This window comes from Mchenga conophoros, linkage group LG1 (assembly GCF_057382185.1).
Source record: "Mchenga conophoros isolate Kocher_MC1m ecotype Shallow Benthic linkage group LG1, M_conophoros_male_GT1.1, whole genome shotgun sequence".
Classification (NCBI taxonomy): Eukaryota; Metazoa; Chordata; class Actinopteri; order Cichliformes; family Cichlidae; genus Mchenga; species Mchenga conophoros.
The window spans coordinates 1,068,679-1,087,674 of NC_140526.1; the positions used below are offsets into that span (position 1 = coordinate 1,068,679).

Genomic DNA, 18,996 nt, shown 5'->3' on the forward strand with positions numbered 1-18,996 from the left:
GTGATTTGGCCTCAGGTGTGAATCTGACACTGTGTCATCAGGACTCCCAGAATCAGGAACTCACAGTTTTTTCATTCTGATTTTTCTAAACTTTCACTTTTTATAAAGTGAAATATTAAAAAGATCATTATTACTGCATAATTATCACCTTTGTAAAATATTAATATACATATATTCACCCCAGCAGTGCAAATCATTAAAATAATTTCCAGCTGCATTGAAGAGATCGAAGAGCATTATTCAATAATAATAATAATAATAATAATAAGAGTAAATATTATATAATAATAAAAGTCACAGTTTCATCTCAAATGCATCACAGCAGCCATACATTGAAAACTGCTGCTGGTTTTTAAGCATGAAGAAAAAATATGAGCCGCCGCCGCCCGCCATCACGCTGCGCTCGTCATCACAGAAAGCGGTCCTGAGCAGCACCTGAGTCCGCCATCCTCAGACCAACAAACGTGAGCCCACTCACACTGTGTTTGTTCACTGTGACACTCTGGAAGCTTCCAGAGGTTTGGAACACCCCCCGCCTCCCCGGGGTCACGACCCCGGTCTGGAGTCTTCTTTCAGCTCTTTGTCAGAAACACTCGTGATGGATTACTGCACGCTGCACACCATCCCGCCAATCAAACACACACCCCCCACCCCCCGTGTCCGTCCATGTGTCCCGAGTCCTGCTGGTGACTCGGGTGGAAGTGACGGGGCTCATGAGTGACATGCCTGAACACACACTTAGGGCACAGTGTGTGTGTTCATTATCTTCAGTAACACAGACTCAACTTCAAGTCACATATTCATCTTCTTCACCACCAACACCACCTCAGTGTGTGTGTCAGTAACACAACCAGCTGCTGCTCTGCATGACACACACACACACAGGGGACGAGGTCTGGTGGACATAAAGTGCTTAATGAGTTCAGTAATTACGTAGTCTGATCTCACATACAGGATTTAAGAGCTAACTATACACACTCTATAAATAAGTGTCACATGACAGCGGGACAGACGGACGGATAAATGGATTGATAGACACAGACCTTTTATTTGACTCGCATATTTCATCGCACGGCGACAAATAAAAACGTGACGTTTGTGTAAAATAAATTATTTTTGAAATTGTATTCGAGCATTTCGTGTTTTAATATCAATTTAAAAAAGATCTTTGTGGAATCAGGAAACTTCTGGAAAATAAAAGAAAGCCTTAAACTGAGCATGTGTGAGCTGCTCCTGGTTCCCATCAGAAGCTAAAACACAATAAAATAAATAAGGTTAATGATGGAGACGCTCCTTTAAGGAAGAAGGCTTCACTCGTGATCACGCACGTGTAATCTGAGTCTTTAAAGGTGAGCCGTCTCACTGCGGCACTTTTAGAAACGGTCTAATAAACCGGATCTTTGCTGCCCAGCGTAGGAGTTTCCCTCCCTGCTCCAGCAGCAGCTTCTCCTCCTCCCCCCGTACGCCGGGGCGCCCCTGTCGTTTGTGTGACTGTTGATCCTCGCAAAGAGGACAGATCAAATATTTCTCCTCCAGCGTACGAGGCTTTCCGCCGGGGCCTCGCAGATATGATGATTGGGGCTGACGGATGGACGGGGGCCCCGGGTTTTGAAGTCTGGAACAGACAGCGGTGGCTTTGATAGCCCCCGCTCCTCTCACACTGGATCACCAAAGAGACCGGGCAAGAAGAGAGGAGGAGGAGGGGGTGAAGGAGTGAGAGTGAGCGGGAACAAAAGCATCTGTGGAGTGGTCAGAGCTGGCGGCGGCAGCGACAGCCGCCATCACGGGCTGTTTGAAGTTTACACACGCACTCCCTCCTTCCTTCCCCAAAAGCTCTGTTTCCTCTGTCCTCGCTCCCACTTCCTCCTCGTAGCTGCGCTCCAGCCTCGCGTCTCGTGCCTCACCAGAAGAAGAGTTCGGCTTTAAGAGCCTCTAACAGCTCTAACTTTATAAAAACTCCCCGAATCGATGCCCCGCATCGATGCAGGCACGCCGAGAGAGGAACATTATTCCTAACCTTGTCAGCCGTGCTCTGAGAGCCGGCGAGGTTTCAGGAAACAGGAAAAACGTGCCGCCATAGAAACAGAGTTTAATGTTGTATTCTGTGCAGAAAGACGCGATCCTGCCGCCGTCTGCACCCACAGCCTGTGCAGGAGCGTCACTCTCATACCTGCTGACATCGCAGTGACCTCACAGCAGCCACGCTGCTGGTCACACGATGTCATTAAAAAGGCTCCACCAGCACAAACGCGGTCCAGCTCGGGTGAAGCTAGCACACAGCTAGCAGCTACGGCCGCCTGTGTCAGTCAAAGAGGCCACGCCCCTAATAAGGCCAACTTTATACAGGTGAGTTAAGAAGGGTAAACTTCCAACATTAGTATCAGGCTGTAAGGCACAGGCTCTGTATGACATCACAGCGAGCCAGGGGAAGAAAAACTGAGCGAAAGTGCGCGTTTGGATGTTAAGTCCAACCGCAACCCCGGCGCCATGCGACAGGAAGCTTAAAAAGGGTGGACACAGCTCCGGTCTGTGCGCGGCGCCGAGCTCTGATAGCGGCCGACACCAGACAGATGGCGTTTGTCGGGCCCGGAGAGCAAGAGTTAACCCGATCCCGCGCCCCCTCCCTCCAGCCCTCTCTTCTTTTTAAATGTCTCCCATATAAACAGATTTTGTTGCTGCTTAAAGTGGGCTCAAAATTAAAGCGTATCGTTTTACACACATATTGCATGCATATTACGGAGCCCCAGCTGGTGGCAGGCTGCTCTTAAGAGCCATATGATTAAGTTAGAGGTTGGGGTATCCGATAAGATTGGAGCTCTCTGCATCTCTCTCTATCTCGCTGCCTATTTTACTGCAAACTTATTAAATGGAGGAAACGACATTATTTTTTTCTGAGTGTATGTGTAATTATTGTCACACACCTGTGACTCCCCGCCATCCACGACAGGGAAGAAGAGGAGGGATGATGAGGAGGGAGGAGGGGGAAGAAATGTCGTTGGGAGCAGCGGGAGTCCTCGTTTCAGGAAAAAAGGAGGAGGATAAAGAGGAGAGGAAAAACAAGAGAGCTTGTTAATCAGGCTCTTTCTGTCACTGGCTGAACACTGATATCCTAATGATTCACGCCGAGATGGTGACATCACGAGGGAGGATGACGGAGCGACGCGGAGGGGGGGTGACAGCCCCCCCAAAAAGGACAACTAGTTTAGCACAGACAAGATGACAGAAAGCACGAAATGTGAAAAAAGGAGACATAAACTGGGAAACGTCCCTCCGAATCTGTCGGCGCATTCCTCGCAAACAGGCGCTCGTTTAATTTGAACAGAATGTTTCCGAAGGAGCGCCGCGCTGGACGCTTTCCAGCCAACTTTGGATCCGTCGTGATTTTTTTCTCTCGGCAGACCACCCGGCTGTGATCCGATCCTCACAAGACAAAGGAAATTACCTATTAAGAGGGAGAGATGATCTTCCTTTAGCTGTGCTCCAACAAAGTGACTCACCATGCTGTAATTGTTTACCTTTGACTCGGCCCATAAGTCTCCCTGTTCTGCTGTAACTTAATATTTTGCAGCAGCAGCGCCGCCCTCAGCCTCTGCTCCTTCTTCTTCTTCTGTGTCTGCTGTAACAGGACAGATGTCATCGCCCCAAACAGTCTGAGTCACCGCACGCCTCCGCACCCCCGAGATATCAGCGAGGAGACCGAATCTTTGGCCGACACTCGCAGTCACGGCGGCTCGAGGCTAAGGGGCCACGCGGCCGGCGGCGGCGTGATGTGTTGAAATCGATGGGAGGGTGTGCGAGTTACGATTAATCACAAGCAAAGAAAAGAGGCTCAGCTGCGGAGGCCTCGCAAACATGGCCGTGGCCCGCAATACTCAGGTTCGAAGCGTTTTGCCGTCGATCAGCTCGTGCGTCCGCGGCGAACCGGCTTCCCCTCCGCCGAGAGGAGGAAACGGCCTGAGAGAGCGTGCGAGGCCTCATCCTCAGTTTTTTGGGTGTAGTGTGTTAATAGAAAGCAGATGGTTACAGATGCAGGGCCGAGTGCCTGAGATGACACATCTTTAATATTTTAGAGTGGTCTGTGCTGTAAATGTTGCAGCAGCTGTTTCCCAACACCGTAAATTTATGGCGTTTTTCGGTCCTCGCGTGTTGTGACTGACAGCTATTGGATTTACTGTAAATTACACAAATGAATATGGAAAAGCGATGAAAAAAGGCAGCGGCCGAATCGATGGCCGCGCGTTCTGCAGCCCGCTGATTATTCTCTTATTTTAGTTTGTGGGCAGCGGCTCGCGCTCGGCCCGACAACTGATATTCAAATGTAAAATGATCCTAAAATAATGAGACGGAGAGAAAGGTTGAGGGAGGAGGCAGCACAGATAAATATATATTTGTTTTGTGTTTCTGCTTTAGCTTTAATGTCAGCGGCGAGGATAGAGGCTTTCTGCCGATGCTTTTGAATCGAGGCGATTGTCATCAATTCGCGTCTTGGCATTTAAGCCACCCTCTTCAAATATGAGCATTTGAAATGCAAATAAAGCTGCGTATATGCAGACAAATGAAAAGACACACCGCGGAGTGGGGAGAGCGTCTGACGACTTAACTTTTGACTGTTTTTATCGCCACGCTTTGCCTTGTCAAACACTCCGCCGGCCTGCGAAGCGCCGCCGCGCCCCGATCACGCTTTTATTTGTAGTTTTGTTGGGCCGCTCGCAGACAGAGAGGAGCAGAAGAGCTGCTTTCATCCTGGCCTTGACTTCGCTGTTTGCGCCTCGTGGGATGTGTTCGATTAGGTCTTTTTTTTCTCCCAGTGAGAAAATATGATTCACATTTTTCCCCCTCTCTCCATCTCTCTGACGCTACAGTTATTTAAACATCAATAGCCATGCATCTTCTTTAGCACATACTCTTTCTAATATTGATATTTGTATATGATCATTACTTTTGGCCCTGCATGCTTTGTTATACTGCGTCAGCTTCAATAGGTGTAGGATCCAATACTGCAGCCTCTGCATTCCCAAAAACCGATAGACTGTGTGAGCGAATCCACACTTTATACATCCAATAAAACACAGCGTCCTGCTCCGTCTTTGGGAATGTTTCACCGGACTCAATGAAAGGTTAATTAAGCTGCTTTTCCTCACTGCTGACGAAGATTTAGGTGATAATAATGTGTAACATTTGATTGGTTGGCAGCTGGTTTTGATGAGCATCTGGGTGGATTTTGTGACATTGTGGTGGAGCAGCCGAACGTATCGACGAATCCAGTCGCATCTTTCTTAAACATATTTCACATGCGTGCCTGGTTTTTAAGTCTTTTATTTAATTCCTTCTCTTTCAAATTAAAAGACCTCTACTGTGCAGTTTTGGTTCACAGGAACTCTTCTATGCAGGCTTTTATTGTGAAACATTTGCAGGAACTCTGACAGTCTGACAGTTCGCTCCTGTATTTTAGGACGGGTCCTGCTTTGCGAGGTGGAGACGCTCTTTCTTTGTGTCACACATGACCAGCTTGTTTTTGTTTGTTTTTGTCTTTGTGTGAAGGACGGGGAAGATTTATCAGACAGAAAAGTGGACGACGCAGCGACGGGCCCCGGATCCAGCTTAGCTCGACTACACAGAAGCTAAACTGGGCCCACGTCCGGCTTTACTGCAGAAAAACATTGCAGTTATCATTTTATAAGTATATGAAGTGATAAACTGATATCAGCTGTGACATCAATTCTAAAGTAATCGCTCTTTAGACCTATGACAGGCAGAAATCACTGCATTTCTCATTTTTATTTATATGTAATTCTTTATTAAATGTTTTATTGTTTGTTGACAGTAAAAAGAACTAAAGTTTAATTCAGTCATATATTGTATATAACTGTACATTGTAAGGCAGAGAAATAATACAGAGAAACTCGACACCCTATGAGCACCTGGCGACAGTGGGAAGGAAAAACTCCCATTGAACAGGAAGTAACCTCAGGCAGAAGCTCGGGGTGAGGTTTGTGGGCAGACAGGAGCTCGGAGCTGGACTGTAATGAATGGCGCCATTAGCTCGGTGTTAGCCTGTCAGCAGCTTGGATTTACACCCTATGACGGTAACCGTGGAGACGACGGGAAGCAGCGGGAGGAAAAGGTTTCAAAAACAGAATGTTTCAAACGTGTTAACATGAAGCTGCTGAGCATTTGATTGTTAACGAGCGGAGCTTCATCTTCTCGTTCACTGTCAGAGGACGCGGGGGGGGCATAACCAGAACATTTTTATTGTTTTAAAAATGACAAACTGACGGCACAGATCCATTTTTACCCAAGAACAGCAGAGCAGACCGAGGAAGACGAACACGAGGAAGAGGACGATGTGATGGCGGGCGGGGGGGCTCGGCTACCTGCCGAGAGCCGGCGTCCAAACGGGAAGGTAATAACGACGCGAGAGCGGCTGTCTGCGAGCTGACGGCCGTGTTACAGAGAAGTCACGTAATTAAGGAACGCAGTCAGAGTTTTGTGAAAAGTGGCCGTCGCCGCTGGAGGAGGAACCGAGCGGTTTTAAGCGGCGCTTCAAACGCAGATAATGAGGAAGATGAAGAAGAAACAATAAACAGGAGAAATCAATCACACGGTTGAAATGAAAGAAGTCGTCCGGTCGGAGAAATGAGACACGTTTGGATGAGAAGCAGACTGGAGGGGTGGCGGAGGATGGGAGGTACTGATGGACGGATGGAGGGGAGGCGGAGGGTGGGCCACAGAAATAAACCAGCTCCCATCTGATGAGCAGCTTGTCCGTAATACTGAATCCCCGGCTCGTGCCAAGTCTGCTTCCTGATACAGAAACACGATAAGTGCCGATTTTTGAAAAGATTCCCCCCTCCGCCCCCGCCCCCATCCTCATTTGCCTTTTGGCCTGAAAACTCTCCTCATTGGTGGATATCAGGTGGCTGGTTTTCCTCGCTCTGCCCCCCCACGACATGATGATAAAGTGAAAAGAAGGGATAAAGACGAGCACGCGGTGGCGGCGCTCTCGGCCGGCAGCTACGGGACAGATGATGTGGCCATCTTGAGATCGTTTGTCATCTGTCGGCAGAGTTGACCTTGCAACGAATGCCGGCCGTCGCACTGATATGGTCTTTTATGGCGAGGAAACAGAGAGACGGAGGAGGATGGAGGGAGGGCTGTTGTTTTCAGTAATAAAGACAACATTTATGGCTTCCCCTCGCACCGCCAGTTAAAAGAGACACAAACATGGAAATCCATTATGGAACGCTTCTTAAAAGTGTGACCAATCCCTGTTCAGTCAATTAGAGTCTGGAGACTGAGAATATGATGTTTGTCTGTTTAGCCCCCGATGCATACAGATCAGCCGGGATTGGCTGATGGAGAGAGGCAGAGAGGGAAAGACGGAGGGCCGGCGTAGCCAAGCTCTGCTTATCTCTTTCTTCTGCCTTTTTTTCTCTTTTTGCTCCCAGATACAAAAGCATTAATGTGTGCAGCTATGTGCTTTGCCATTGTTCTGTGTTTAAATGCTTAAAAAGGTTGTTTGTGGAGCCGGCGGAGCGAGCGGCGTGTCCAAAAAAGAGAAAAAAAAGCCTCTGCTTAAAAAGTTGCTCGGCGAAAGAAAAAATAGGCCTCATGAAAGCACAGCAGTTAATAAGAGTGGTTACCCAGAATGAACGGGGATGAGGTTTCACATTAAAAAAGATTTATCTTAAAGTATGGTGCTAATCCCTTCAGTTTTAATCCCCCCTCCTTCCCCTCGCCGCCCCCGGAGCAGCCCCTCACAGCACCCTTTTCATTCCATAATAAAAAACTATAAACCATAAAGTACTTACAATTTCTGGAAACTGGCAAATACACGGCGGCCTGATTTTACAAGGATTCCTGGCCAGTGAATCACAGAGCTCGAAGGACTCGTCTTTCTCACAACAGATTATTAGAAGGAAGTCGAGGGGCACGGTGGAGGGCAGCGAGGACGCCGCAGAAGAGGAGGAAACAGGAAGTGAGAGGAGGAAACAGGAGGGAAGAGGAGGAAATAGAAGGGAAGAGGAGGAAACAGGAGGGAAAAGGAAGAAAGAGGAGGGGAGAGTAGGAAACAGGAACAAACAGGAAAAAACAGGAGGAAGCAAGAAGAAACAGGAAGAAAGAGGAGGAGTGCATGTTCGAGATGACCTATTTAATGATCGCGGCGATGGCAGCAGTTCTGGTGATAGGTGGGGGGGGGTTACAGGCTGGATGGATGCCTCTGTCCACTGCAAGCTGCTTGAACAAGGAAGCATATGGGTGCATGAGAACCTCAGCCCACTTCATGAATATTTGATTCATATTTCCTGTGTGCATGTGCGACAGACAGAGACAGAGAAAGGAAGGATATTTCCCCCTCTCTCACTCGTCATCACTAAAACTCACAAGGCTTACTTTGTGGCGTTTGAATCGTAATTGCCAATCCTGAATACAAATCTCTCAGCGCTAAACACGATGAGTGAAATCGAAATGACAAAATGAAGCTCGTATAACGGTGTAATCAAAGAGAGGTTCGGGGGGATTCTTCCGTAAGCAGTCAGAGCTGAGGATCAGGATCAGGGGCGGTTATTAGCCGGCCAGCGAACAAAGGCCCCAGTGTTGGAGGGCAGCGCGGCCTGAGCCCGTTACTGTACCTTTCAAAACGAATATGTAACCATATCTGTTTTAAAAGGCCGATTCATATTTCTGTGAATGCGGCGGGAAACTCGTTCCCATCTCTGCGCAGGCCCGGCCTTTTGTGCAAAGAGGGCCACATTAAATTTTGGTCATGAAGCAAAGCTTCTCCGGCTTTCCGACAGAACAACGGCGCTTATTGTGCCTTATTGTTACCGGGGCGACCGCAAAGGTCAGCGTGGGCGTGGCCGCGCACACACAAGGACGGCACTCACTGAAAATTGGGTTATATGTGATCAACTAAGTTATTAATCAGATTAAAATGGATTCCCTCCGCCTGCTGTTTAACCAGGCAGGAGGGAAAAAAGCGAAGGAATAAAGACGGCGAGAACAAACAGGCCAGTGTTTACTCGTGCACGGGCAGAGAAAGTCATCGTTTCGGAGGCTGAAGTCAGCGCCGGCGATGAGCGTTGATAAGGGGCGGCCCCGCCAGCGTGCACCCGGCCCGTCTAAAAGCATGTGCCCTTGCCACAGATGCCCCCTCGCTTCATCCAGGTAACCTCCCTAATCCTGATTAAATCACTGTAATTAGAATAAGCACTGTTCCTCCACCCCCATATTTCCCTAATAAAACAATGCAGCAGTTTAAATCCGGTGGCTGGGATTTGCAACGCAACAATGCAGTTTATATCCATCTCTGCTGAGGAATTAAGTGTATTTTCTAACTGCTAATGTTATAATGTTGCGGGCTTATTTGTCTCAGCGCTCGCTGCTCTTATTCTCATTCCCCCCGCGGTTTGTGCGATGTCTGTCTCACAACTTTTGTTTATTGGAGCCGTTTTTATTTGTTTGCGTTTGATGTCGAAATCAGGACGTTTTTTTTAGCGGCTGGTTAGGATCGTTCGTCACGACGGGAAATAATACGCGTTATTTGTCCTTAATTGCCACAGAGCGTTTCAAACACGGCAGCTCGCTGCCTGCGTGTCTGTACCTGTGTATACTTTTTGTTTTTATTAGTATCACTGCATGCCGCCATTGATGTGGAATAACACGGGAAATAAAAGTTGACATAGTTTCTTGATTTTCTTTATTTTTTTACCCCCACAGCCCCCTGTTTTCCTCTCCCTCTGCCTCGCTCTCTGTTGTTTTTTATATATCTGCGTTTTTCCTTGAAGTTGCTGCTGCATTGTCTCATTATGTGTCGACTAGCTGTGTAAGTGTAGTTATTATGCCTGTGTGTCTCTGCCTGCCGGTGCTCTCTCTCTCTGTCTCTCCCTCCGAGGATGAGGAGCTTTACGAGTACAACTCCTCTGAGGCGTCCTCTTCACATCTCCAGGGCGCCTGGGGAAGGCAACGCTGCATTCTTAAGAGGAGCAACTCAAACCGAACAAAGTCTACAGGAGTCAGGGAAGAAAAGAAACAAACAGCAAACTAACGAGATGGGAAGCAGAGATCATGTCAGATATATCGGGTTGGAAGGCCAATTTATAACCCATTGTTTCAACTTTTGCAATATTGAATACGATGCACACTACCGGGGGGGGGGATACAGAGTGCACATAAAAGCAGCTGGTTTGCACGTGAACACGCACGCGGGCACACACGTATGGATGGAGTGTGTAAATGCGATCTCCCACGCTGCCTCCGCTGCGTTCCCCGTCCTGTTTCTAAAATAATGAAGAGAATAATTGTCGCGCAAGTTTACAATCACCCGGCACTCGTCTCTGTTTCCTTATCAAGAGCAACTCCATCCCACCTCTCGCTCGCTGAACTTCCAGGAAAAACGCGCGGCCGCCGGCAGGAAGCGCTCTCGGAGAGGACCGGCTGACGAGCGGGGGAAATATTTTTAGAGCTATCACATCTGAGAGCGCGCAACAGGTCCCATCCGTGCAGCCTGACAGCAGCTATTACCTTTAATTGCTCTTTGAAAAATACACTATTTGCACTTTTGGGTGACAAGGTGATAATGCACCTCTGCACAAGTTAAACCGGTAATGTAGACGCACGTGGGAAATGGCACCTCGCCTTCAGCAGCCGTCAGAGCTGTCATCTCTGCACACAATGAGAGCCCGGGGAGGCGTCTCACCAGCAGGCAGGCAGGCAGACAGGCCTCCAGATGGCTTAATCGCTGCAGGAGCCCCTGCCCTCCAGCAATCAGACAGACAGGCAGACAGACAGGAGGAAGAATCGCGGACTGTGGGAAAACGCAGGGAGGAGGGCGGTTCAGTCACTCGGACTGTGGTCAAACTCTGGTTGAAGTTCTAATCGGGTTAAACTGTTTACAAGAAGCCTCCAATTCAATTTGGCACAAATAAACGATTTAAGCAGACCGTCTGCTCCAGCAGTCGAACCCGAAACTCGCTTAACTGATGTCACAGCGTTGATTGTGACCCTCGCACAGCTGCACGGCTCTTGTTTGTGTGATGCCTCTCTTTAATTTTATCTTGTGTTATTGTCACTTTGTAAATTCTCTTGTTAAATAAAGGTCTTATTTTAATGTTTTGAAAAATCTGTAAATTAAAGATGGTAATAGTTCAAACCGGAGTCCCGGGCAGACCCAGGACACGCTGGAGAGATTATATCTGGGCTGGGAGCACCTCGGTGTCCCCCGGGTGAGCTGGAGGAGGTGGCCGAGGAGAGGGAGGTCCGCTCATGCCCCGACCCAAACCCAGATAAGGGATAGGTAGATCAAAAATTCTAACTAAGCATCAGAGCGGAGATTATAATGAGACAACTGAAGCTGCAGTTTCTCAAACGCCCACCGGAGGCTCCCATGGTGAACCAGTGAAATGATTCTCTGGCTCAGAGCTGAGCGAGCACTAAAGAAAGAGCAGCGGAAGGATCCAGATGTTTCCATGCTATAGATGCCCTCTGCTGTTAGGAAGCACTCTGAAGACTGGAAGCAAACACAGAAACACAAAGATGCTCCTCTGATTGTGTGTGTGCACCTGAAACAGGCTTTAAAGGCCGGCTTTGGACTTTTACTGCAAAAATGAATTAAATATAGCGACCAATAGCCCGCCTGTGTCCCCAGTATTGATAAATGAGTTCATAAGCACCATCTGCCCGTCCAGGACTGTCAGCTGTGAACCCTCAGCCTCACTTTTAAGTGTACAGAATAATTGCAGCGACACAGGTAAGCCACATGTCGGGCTCATTAGTGAACACAGGGGAGTCTAGCAGCAATGTGAACTGCTTTCCACGCGTGTGTGTGTCTGTGTGTTAAATACAAACAGCAACCAAATCCTGGTCATTAAACACCTGATAAGGACAGTATTATTGGCAATTACCACATTTTACATCACAAAAAGTTTGAAGTGTGTGTGAATGTTTGTGAGTGTTTGTCCACGTCAAAGCTGCCGGCGTTGCTCACGTATGTACGAGGGGTCTTTGGCATGTGTGCTGTGATGTCACCAGTGAGCGTGACCGAACACGCTCATCTCGCCGTGTGCCAGCGCGCTGTGAGGATGTGATCTCGACACTCACGGCGGAGGCACCTCTGACAGTAACCTGCATACGACCAGGAGGGCGCGCCTGCTCTGGACTGGCTCCTCCCACCTGGCAAACGTCTGCCACGACGTCTCAACAATTAGAAAGTCTGATGCAAATCTCAGTGTTGTTCAGACCAGCGGATGCCAGTGTTCTGGTGTGCTGGAATCATTTGTGTACCAGCGCAGAGGCCGACCACCTGAGGAGCAAAGAAACCTGCTTCAGCTTCACCGGGCATGTCAGCAGCGCGCCGCCCAGTCGTGTGCAGGAGAAGCTGGCCGGTGGTAACGCGGTGCCAAGCGAGCTAAAGAGGCACTTGGAAAGCCATCGTCTCTTCTGAGAGAAACTTGGCTCGTGGAAAGGACCAGAGCAGCCGCACCGCTCGCTGGCACGTGTCTAATAAGGTGACTGCAGCTCAGCGGCACGCAGGGAACAACGCAACGTCCAGACATCACAAATGTCCAAACATCCTACGATTAGAAGAGCCGACGGGCCGCTCCTGAAACTACACGCAGCTCGTTCTGTCAATCAGACAGGCGCGAGCACAGGGCGGGGCTAGAGTTTCAGTCATCACGCCGCTCGGCTGGACTTCAGGTGACGTCACGCGGCTCCTTCACCGACAGCCGGCAGTTTCAGAGCGCGCCGAGCTGAACCTCTGAGTTTCCATCTGCAGCGAACACAAACAAACCGCAGCACTTCTGAGGAGAAGCACGGCGTGAGAGCGCTCAGAAAGCGGGAGTCACGGCTCTAATTGAGAACACACAGCACTCTCCTCTCTGCTTTCACTTCCATCCACTAACCGCCGGCTTCTGTAGCACACTTCTCCCGCAGTAAGAGGTGCTCAGCTCTGAGCTCTGCCATTTTCTTTCCTCAAATCCTAAACGTGCTCATCCAAGTCCTGCACTTTTATCAACACCTCCTCCTCTTCAGGTTGTCAGTCTCAGCCTTCTCAGGTCCACATGTCATATATTAGAGGAGCAGAGGTGGGCGGGCGGGGGGGCTGAGGTAATGTAAGTAATACGATGTGAGGAGCATTGTTCGCAAGCAGCCGCAGCATGTACAGCACTGTTTGAATAATGTAATACTTCATGTTTGATAATGCATGGCTATAGATAGGTCTGCACTGCAGCCAAGTATTGATTGTGTTAAGCACATCTACAGTACAGCAAACGGTGCGGGTTCATGTCAATCTTTACACGGCGTACTGTACCTCAGTAACCAGATACCTCGGCTGACTGCAGAGACCTCGGGCCCACCGCTGCTCTTAATGACATTTATTGATAAATCCGATTCAGGAGGCGTGGCTTGTGCACGCAGCCGTCTACGTTTCTATCTGTTTCGTGTCAGAGCACGCGGAACCCTTTCCCCTCCTCCTCCGGGCATACTAATGAAGCGCCGGCCACTCCAGACGTGCGACGCGTGCCCCGCGACAGCTCACGCGCATTCAGGGCAGAATTTCGATATTAATGATTTATGCTGTATTTGCATACAAACCTAATGCAAACCCACTCCAGATAATCACATTCTGCCAGGTCTGAATTGAGTTTTTCGGACGTCTTTGCCACCCCCGCCTTCATCCTCAACAGTGGAACAGCGGCTCTGCTCTTCCAGCCACAGTTCCCCCCCCAAACAAGACATGAGTGTTTTACAAGTGGACATATAACACAACTGTGCATTTCACCCAGAAACGAGCGTGTCTGTTTTGTCTCCTCCACTTGCACAACAACAGCACGAGAAACTATCGCAGCGCATCCTGAAACAGTGTCCTTTGAACTCGGTCAGCATGAACTTTTCACGTGGTCACATTAGCCGAAGCACAGCTCTGTAGCTTCCCCAGCCCTCCGAACGTCTCTGCACTTTAGCTCTCCGTCCAGCTCTACGTGCATGTTTCAGTCAGAGCATCTTTAGCCGGGACGGGAGGCGAAGAATCACCTGGAGTAATGTCACACTCGGGACAACAATTCACTCGCTCACATTCACCACAACATGTCTCCATGTTACTCATGTTCCCTATAGTCTTTCACTCTTCTCTATGCTATCTTCGGTGCCATCCCAGAGATCTGCCGGGAAGTCGGACACACAATAACTTGTTTTTTTTTAATTACAATGAATGGCCGTCTCAGACGAGGACATATAAGAAAGGCCTTTGTTCCTCAGAGAAAGCCTTATCTATAAAGGTCGAGCATTCCTCGCTGCAGAGGGGCCAGCCCACATTTTGGACTAAACAATATGTAGGGCAATCTCTCACAAAGCCATTTCTCTTTTTAATGAAACATATACACTTGCATCGAGATATTCAGAGCCGTGTCCTGCCACAGATAACACCAGCAGCTGTTATTTTATTTATGTTTTATATTATTTTCTCTCTGCGTTTGATTGAAAAATGTTCCGTTCCTTTGTTCTCCAAACAAAGAAAAATATTCCTGATTGTTATTAATATTACGAGGGTCACACCGAGTCAAACCGACAGCAGCGGAGCAAAGTCATCCATCTCCGTCGTGTCTATAAGCCGGTTTTTTAAAGCTCAACACCAACACTGGCTTTTATTTTCTTCCTATAGAGACACTCAGAAGTACCAACCAGCCCTAAACAGAAGAGGAGCATTGTAAAAAAAGGAGAGAGAGTGAGAGAAAAAGACTTCCTTCTTCAGTCTCAAGGAGCGGCTATAACCTTAGCAGAATCATGAAAGTTGACAGTTCATTTTTCACAGGGTCATAGATCGACGAGTCTTATAAAGTAATGGGCTTTTGGGAGCCGGCTTTATGAGAGCTAAGATAGTTAAGAGACATGTGGAGGAGATGGCACGGGGAGCTGAGGTCCTGCTCTGACTCATCCAGGGTTATTCCCCCCATGCTGGGGAGCGAGAGGGAGGCGCTGCACTCCCAGTAATATAAACGTGTAATAAAGATTAATCTGTTGCTAGTCGCCGGCATGATAGCTTCTAAACTTGCTTGAAATAAGGCTGAAATCACTTCAGAGCCAATCTCGAGACATTTAGTGAGTGCCTGAGATTCCTTTGTGGGTGTCAGGCAAAAACGTATACGTGTTAGTCTGCTGTGTTTGGTGTTGGTGCGCACGCACTGGTGGGAAAATTGGATTTGTGCTCATATTTGTCTTTTTTGGGGTCGCTTTCTGCTCGTGTGGCTGTCTTTTAATATTCTGAACCAGGAGGGGTTAAACACACTCACCAGGTGCGTCCGACCTCTTCATGCCCCCCGGGGGCGCCCCGCCCGCTCCACCGCCCAGGCCGTTGAACGCAGGGAGGCTGTCGTTGCTGTAGGCTCTCAGGACAGACAGCATGTTCATCTGCTGCTCCAGGTGGGTCTGCTGCTCCGCCTTCAACAGTCCTGGTGGACCTCCGGGGGTTAGGAGGCCCAAGCCCTGCTGCCACTGTTTCTCCAGCGGCAGAGTCTGGTTCTGGGGCGGAGGAACCAGAGAAAGTGGAGTCATGGCAGAGGACGGTGTCGCCATGGCCGCTCCGCTCCTCAGGGGCAGAGAGGAATCATCTTGGAGCTGTTTGGGACTTCCTTCTTCCTCTCTGTCCACGTCCATCTGCCCATCCTCGTCTCTTTCCTCCTCTTCTTCAGCCACTCCTCCCTCCTCCTCGTCTTCGTCAGAGTGGTTTTGCTGCCGTCTCTTGGGTGTGGTCGATGGGGTCTCGTTGGTGCTGCGCACGCCGGTTTTTCCAGCCTCGTCTTCAGATCCAACTTGGTCATCTTCAGCATCTCCACAGGAGCCCCTGTCGCCCATCTGGTCAGGGCCGGCTGAAGAGGCCCCTCCGAAGACCTGGCTGGGCAGGTCCAGACCGTGGTCTGCTTGGGCTATGTACCCCTGAATGCCCTGACTGACTCTTGGGGATCCATCATACAAGCCGCCAAACCTTCTGTAGAATTCACTCTGGAAGGGGTTATATGGCTGCTCCATGTGGTTATTCCAGCCTCCCTGGCCTTTTTCTCCATCTCTGTCTCCATCTCTCTCCGGGGCCACGCCCGAGGCCTTGGTGTTGGAGGAGTGAAGGGTGGAGGTGGTCGGAGAACCCTCTCGGTGAGCGTCCTTGCCTGCGTCGGCGTGCTGCAGAGGGGCTTTGCCCAGGTGGTTGGCCTGGAGGTGCAGAGCCATGAGCTCCAATGAGGAAGTGGAGAAGGAGCAGAAGAGGCATCCGTGCCACGCCACGTTATCGTGAATGGTGACGGAGGTGCCAGGGAGTGATCCGGATGCAGACTCGGGTCGGACCGACACAGACAGATCGAGCGGTTCGTACTGGGACCCGGGTTTGCCCGGCTCCGAGTTTTGTTTGGGTTCAGGCTTCTCCTCTCTGTCCTGCTCCCCGGAGGCGGCCCTCTTGGCTTTGGGCTCGCCGTTGTCATGGTAGCGCTGGGCCTGGAGCTGGGCTGGACTCTGGCTGTCCTTCACATCCTTCTTCATGGAGCTGAGGACAAAGTTGTCCATGAAAGCCTGGAGAGAACCCTGAAAGTGGACTCCGTTTCCCATCATGCTTTGGTAAGCCCGGCTTAGGTCAGAGAAGCTGGCGGCGGCGCCGTCCGCGGAGACTATGGTGGAAGGTCCATCGGCAGTCTTCGTGTTCTCAGCTGAAGAGGCGGAGTCAAAGCGGCGGTCCCCACAGTCACGATCCCGGTTGTGAGAGGACACGATGGGAGCCGATGCCCACTGATGCGGCAGCAGCGGCCCTGCTCTGAAGTCCAGGTTGGGGGGCATGCTTTTGAAAACATTACGGAGGACGTCCGGTCGGGCAAAGATGCCTCCGCCCGTCTTCCCATGATCCTCTTTGTGGTCAGAAGAAGGGGTGTGGCCAGAGGAGGAGCCTGACGTGGTGGAGCCGTTCTGACGTTCGCGGTGGTGGCGCTCCAGGTGGTACTTGAGACTGGCAGACTGGGTGCCGGCGTAGTCACAATGAGGGCAGCGGTAGGGTTTCTCTCCTGAGAGGGCGGGAAAGAAAGAGAGCGAGAGAAACAGTAAAACAGTGAATAATTAACCTGCTTATTACATCGACTGGATATCAAAATCTATTTATTGGAGCAGGGAATGTGGGCCCGAGGGTCATGTAACCTCCCTGAACAAAGAAAATTAGGTCACATGAAGTGACAAAAAAGACATGCATTTCATTAACTACGATAAAGAAGAGGAAGTATTTAATTCCTGAAAAAGGAGATTTTAAAAAGTAGCACAGAATGAAACACAAAGTGATAATGAAGACGATTGTGCATTCAACCAACACTTGCATGTCTTTTCTCTTCCAGTCGTCGGCTCGGCTCCACTTGATGTGTGTGTATTGGGACGGGGGTGGGGTGTGGGGGGTGTGGAGTATGCATCTGAATATGGGTCGATCCAGCTCCGCCAAGTGAGCCATCACTCATATCAACACCATAAAAACATTTCACCATATGGTGCTTTCAGTCCACTACAAGACATAATATTTTCAGCTGACAACAGAAGTGTCTCGATGCGATGTGCGCGGGCCTGCGGCCGGGCTCGCGGCGAGTTCCCGTGCGCGCACGTGCAGTGGGGTCATCGTGCCTCCGTTCTGGCCCGCGCCGTTGCCGATGACGGCGCTGCTTCTCGGACATCGTCCTTTTTTTTGCACTTTGTCAGGAGGAGCATACAGCAGGCGTGGCTCAGCGCGCGGCCCCCCGCCACACAATACGGATGCCGCAAAAAACACGAAGCCGGCGACATATGTGAAGCACACGCTGGATGTGGTGAAGCCTCGCGATGAAGAACAATATGATTCAGTACAGATCAAAGCGATTTACACTACAGCAAAAGGGGGGTGAATCTGCTGTGTAACATTTACATATGTTTATTTATGCTGCGCATCCATATTCATGAATATTCCTGATAATGCTATAACACCAACACTATTCTGCCAGAAGTGGATCTTCCATTGGAAAGATGTTGAAATAGAACACATCCTGCGAGCAATTATAATAGGCTTGGAGTCGGAGCCAGATTTGGATTCATTAAACAATGAACAGAGAGGCAAAAACGCTAAGCTCGATTTTCCCCCCTTTTCAATATACACATATAAAAGTTCCCACAGTGGTATTTGTGCACGCACGGCTGGAAAAGAAATAAAAAATGTTTTGCATGCACGTTCTCTATACAGTATATGCCAATAAAATGTTTAGATTATACACATGGAAACCATTTTATAAAGGAAAAGAAGGCATTGTTACGCAAGGCTGGTTTGAATGATTTAAGTCGGGCTGTGTAGTAAATCATGGATATAATTAGCAAATGGCATACTGCTCAAGTAATTTATCATTATTTAGAGGGCACCATTCCAGAAAAAGACTCTGCGATCTGCAGACCTACTGCAGAGTTCTCAAATAAAGGGCCACAAACAGCAACTCAATAGAATATTGATACAGCAGAGAAAAGAATAGGAGGCTATACAAAAGAAAATTGAAGGTGGAAATACTAAAGAGAGCAGAGAGGAGGGAAAAGAGAGCATGCAGAGCTGCAGATAACCCTGACTACAGGCAGAAAGACAGCGATTTGATATCTTTTCTCTTACAGCAGAGTGTCTGTGAAGCATAGAGTATATTTAAAATAAACCATACGAGATGAGCTTTTAACCCAATAAGTGCTTCTCCTGTGAGCTGCCGAACAGAGGCTCGGCGCTGATTTAATAAGGAAACGTCCCTGATGCAAATGATCATTCTCGATTCCTCTAACTGGACAAAATGATATTCTAGGAGCCAAATTAGACAGAAATTAGACTGATCTGATTTTTTTCTCCCTTTCCTTATAAGAGGTTGTTAATGTTCACGTGGGGGGGAAATAAAGATGAATGTGCATATCTAAGATGAGAATGAAAAGCAGAGGCAGTTGCGTGTTTGACACCGTCCTCTGATGTTTATGGACGAAGGCAAA

General features: G+C 49.1%; 1 protein-coding gene across 5 annotated transcripts in view; it reads right to left on the reverse strand.

The window, feature by feature from the left end:
• The window catches only part of znf536 (zinc finger protein 536), a 205,790-nt gene that overhangs the window by 48,188 nt on the left and 138,606 nt on the right, over window positions 1-18,996 (reverse strand). For all 5 annotated transcript variants that reach the window (XM_085270050.1, XM_085270141.1, XM_085270211.1 and 2 more), the window contains one exon: window positions 15,291-17,039. In XM_085270050.1, the coding sequence (XP_085126176.1) occupies window positions 15,291-17,039 (1,749 nt within the window). The remainder of the gene's footprint in view (window positions 1-15,290; window positions 17,040-18,996) is intronic.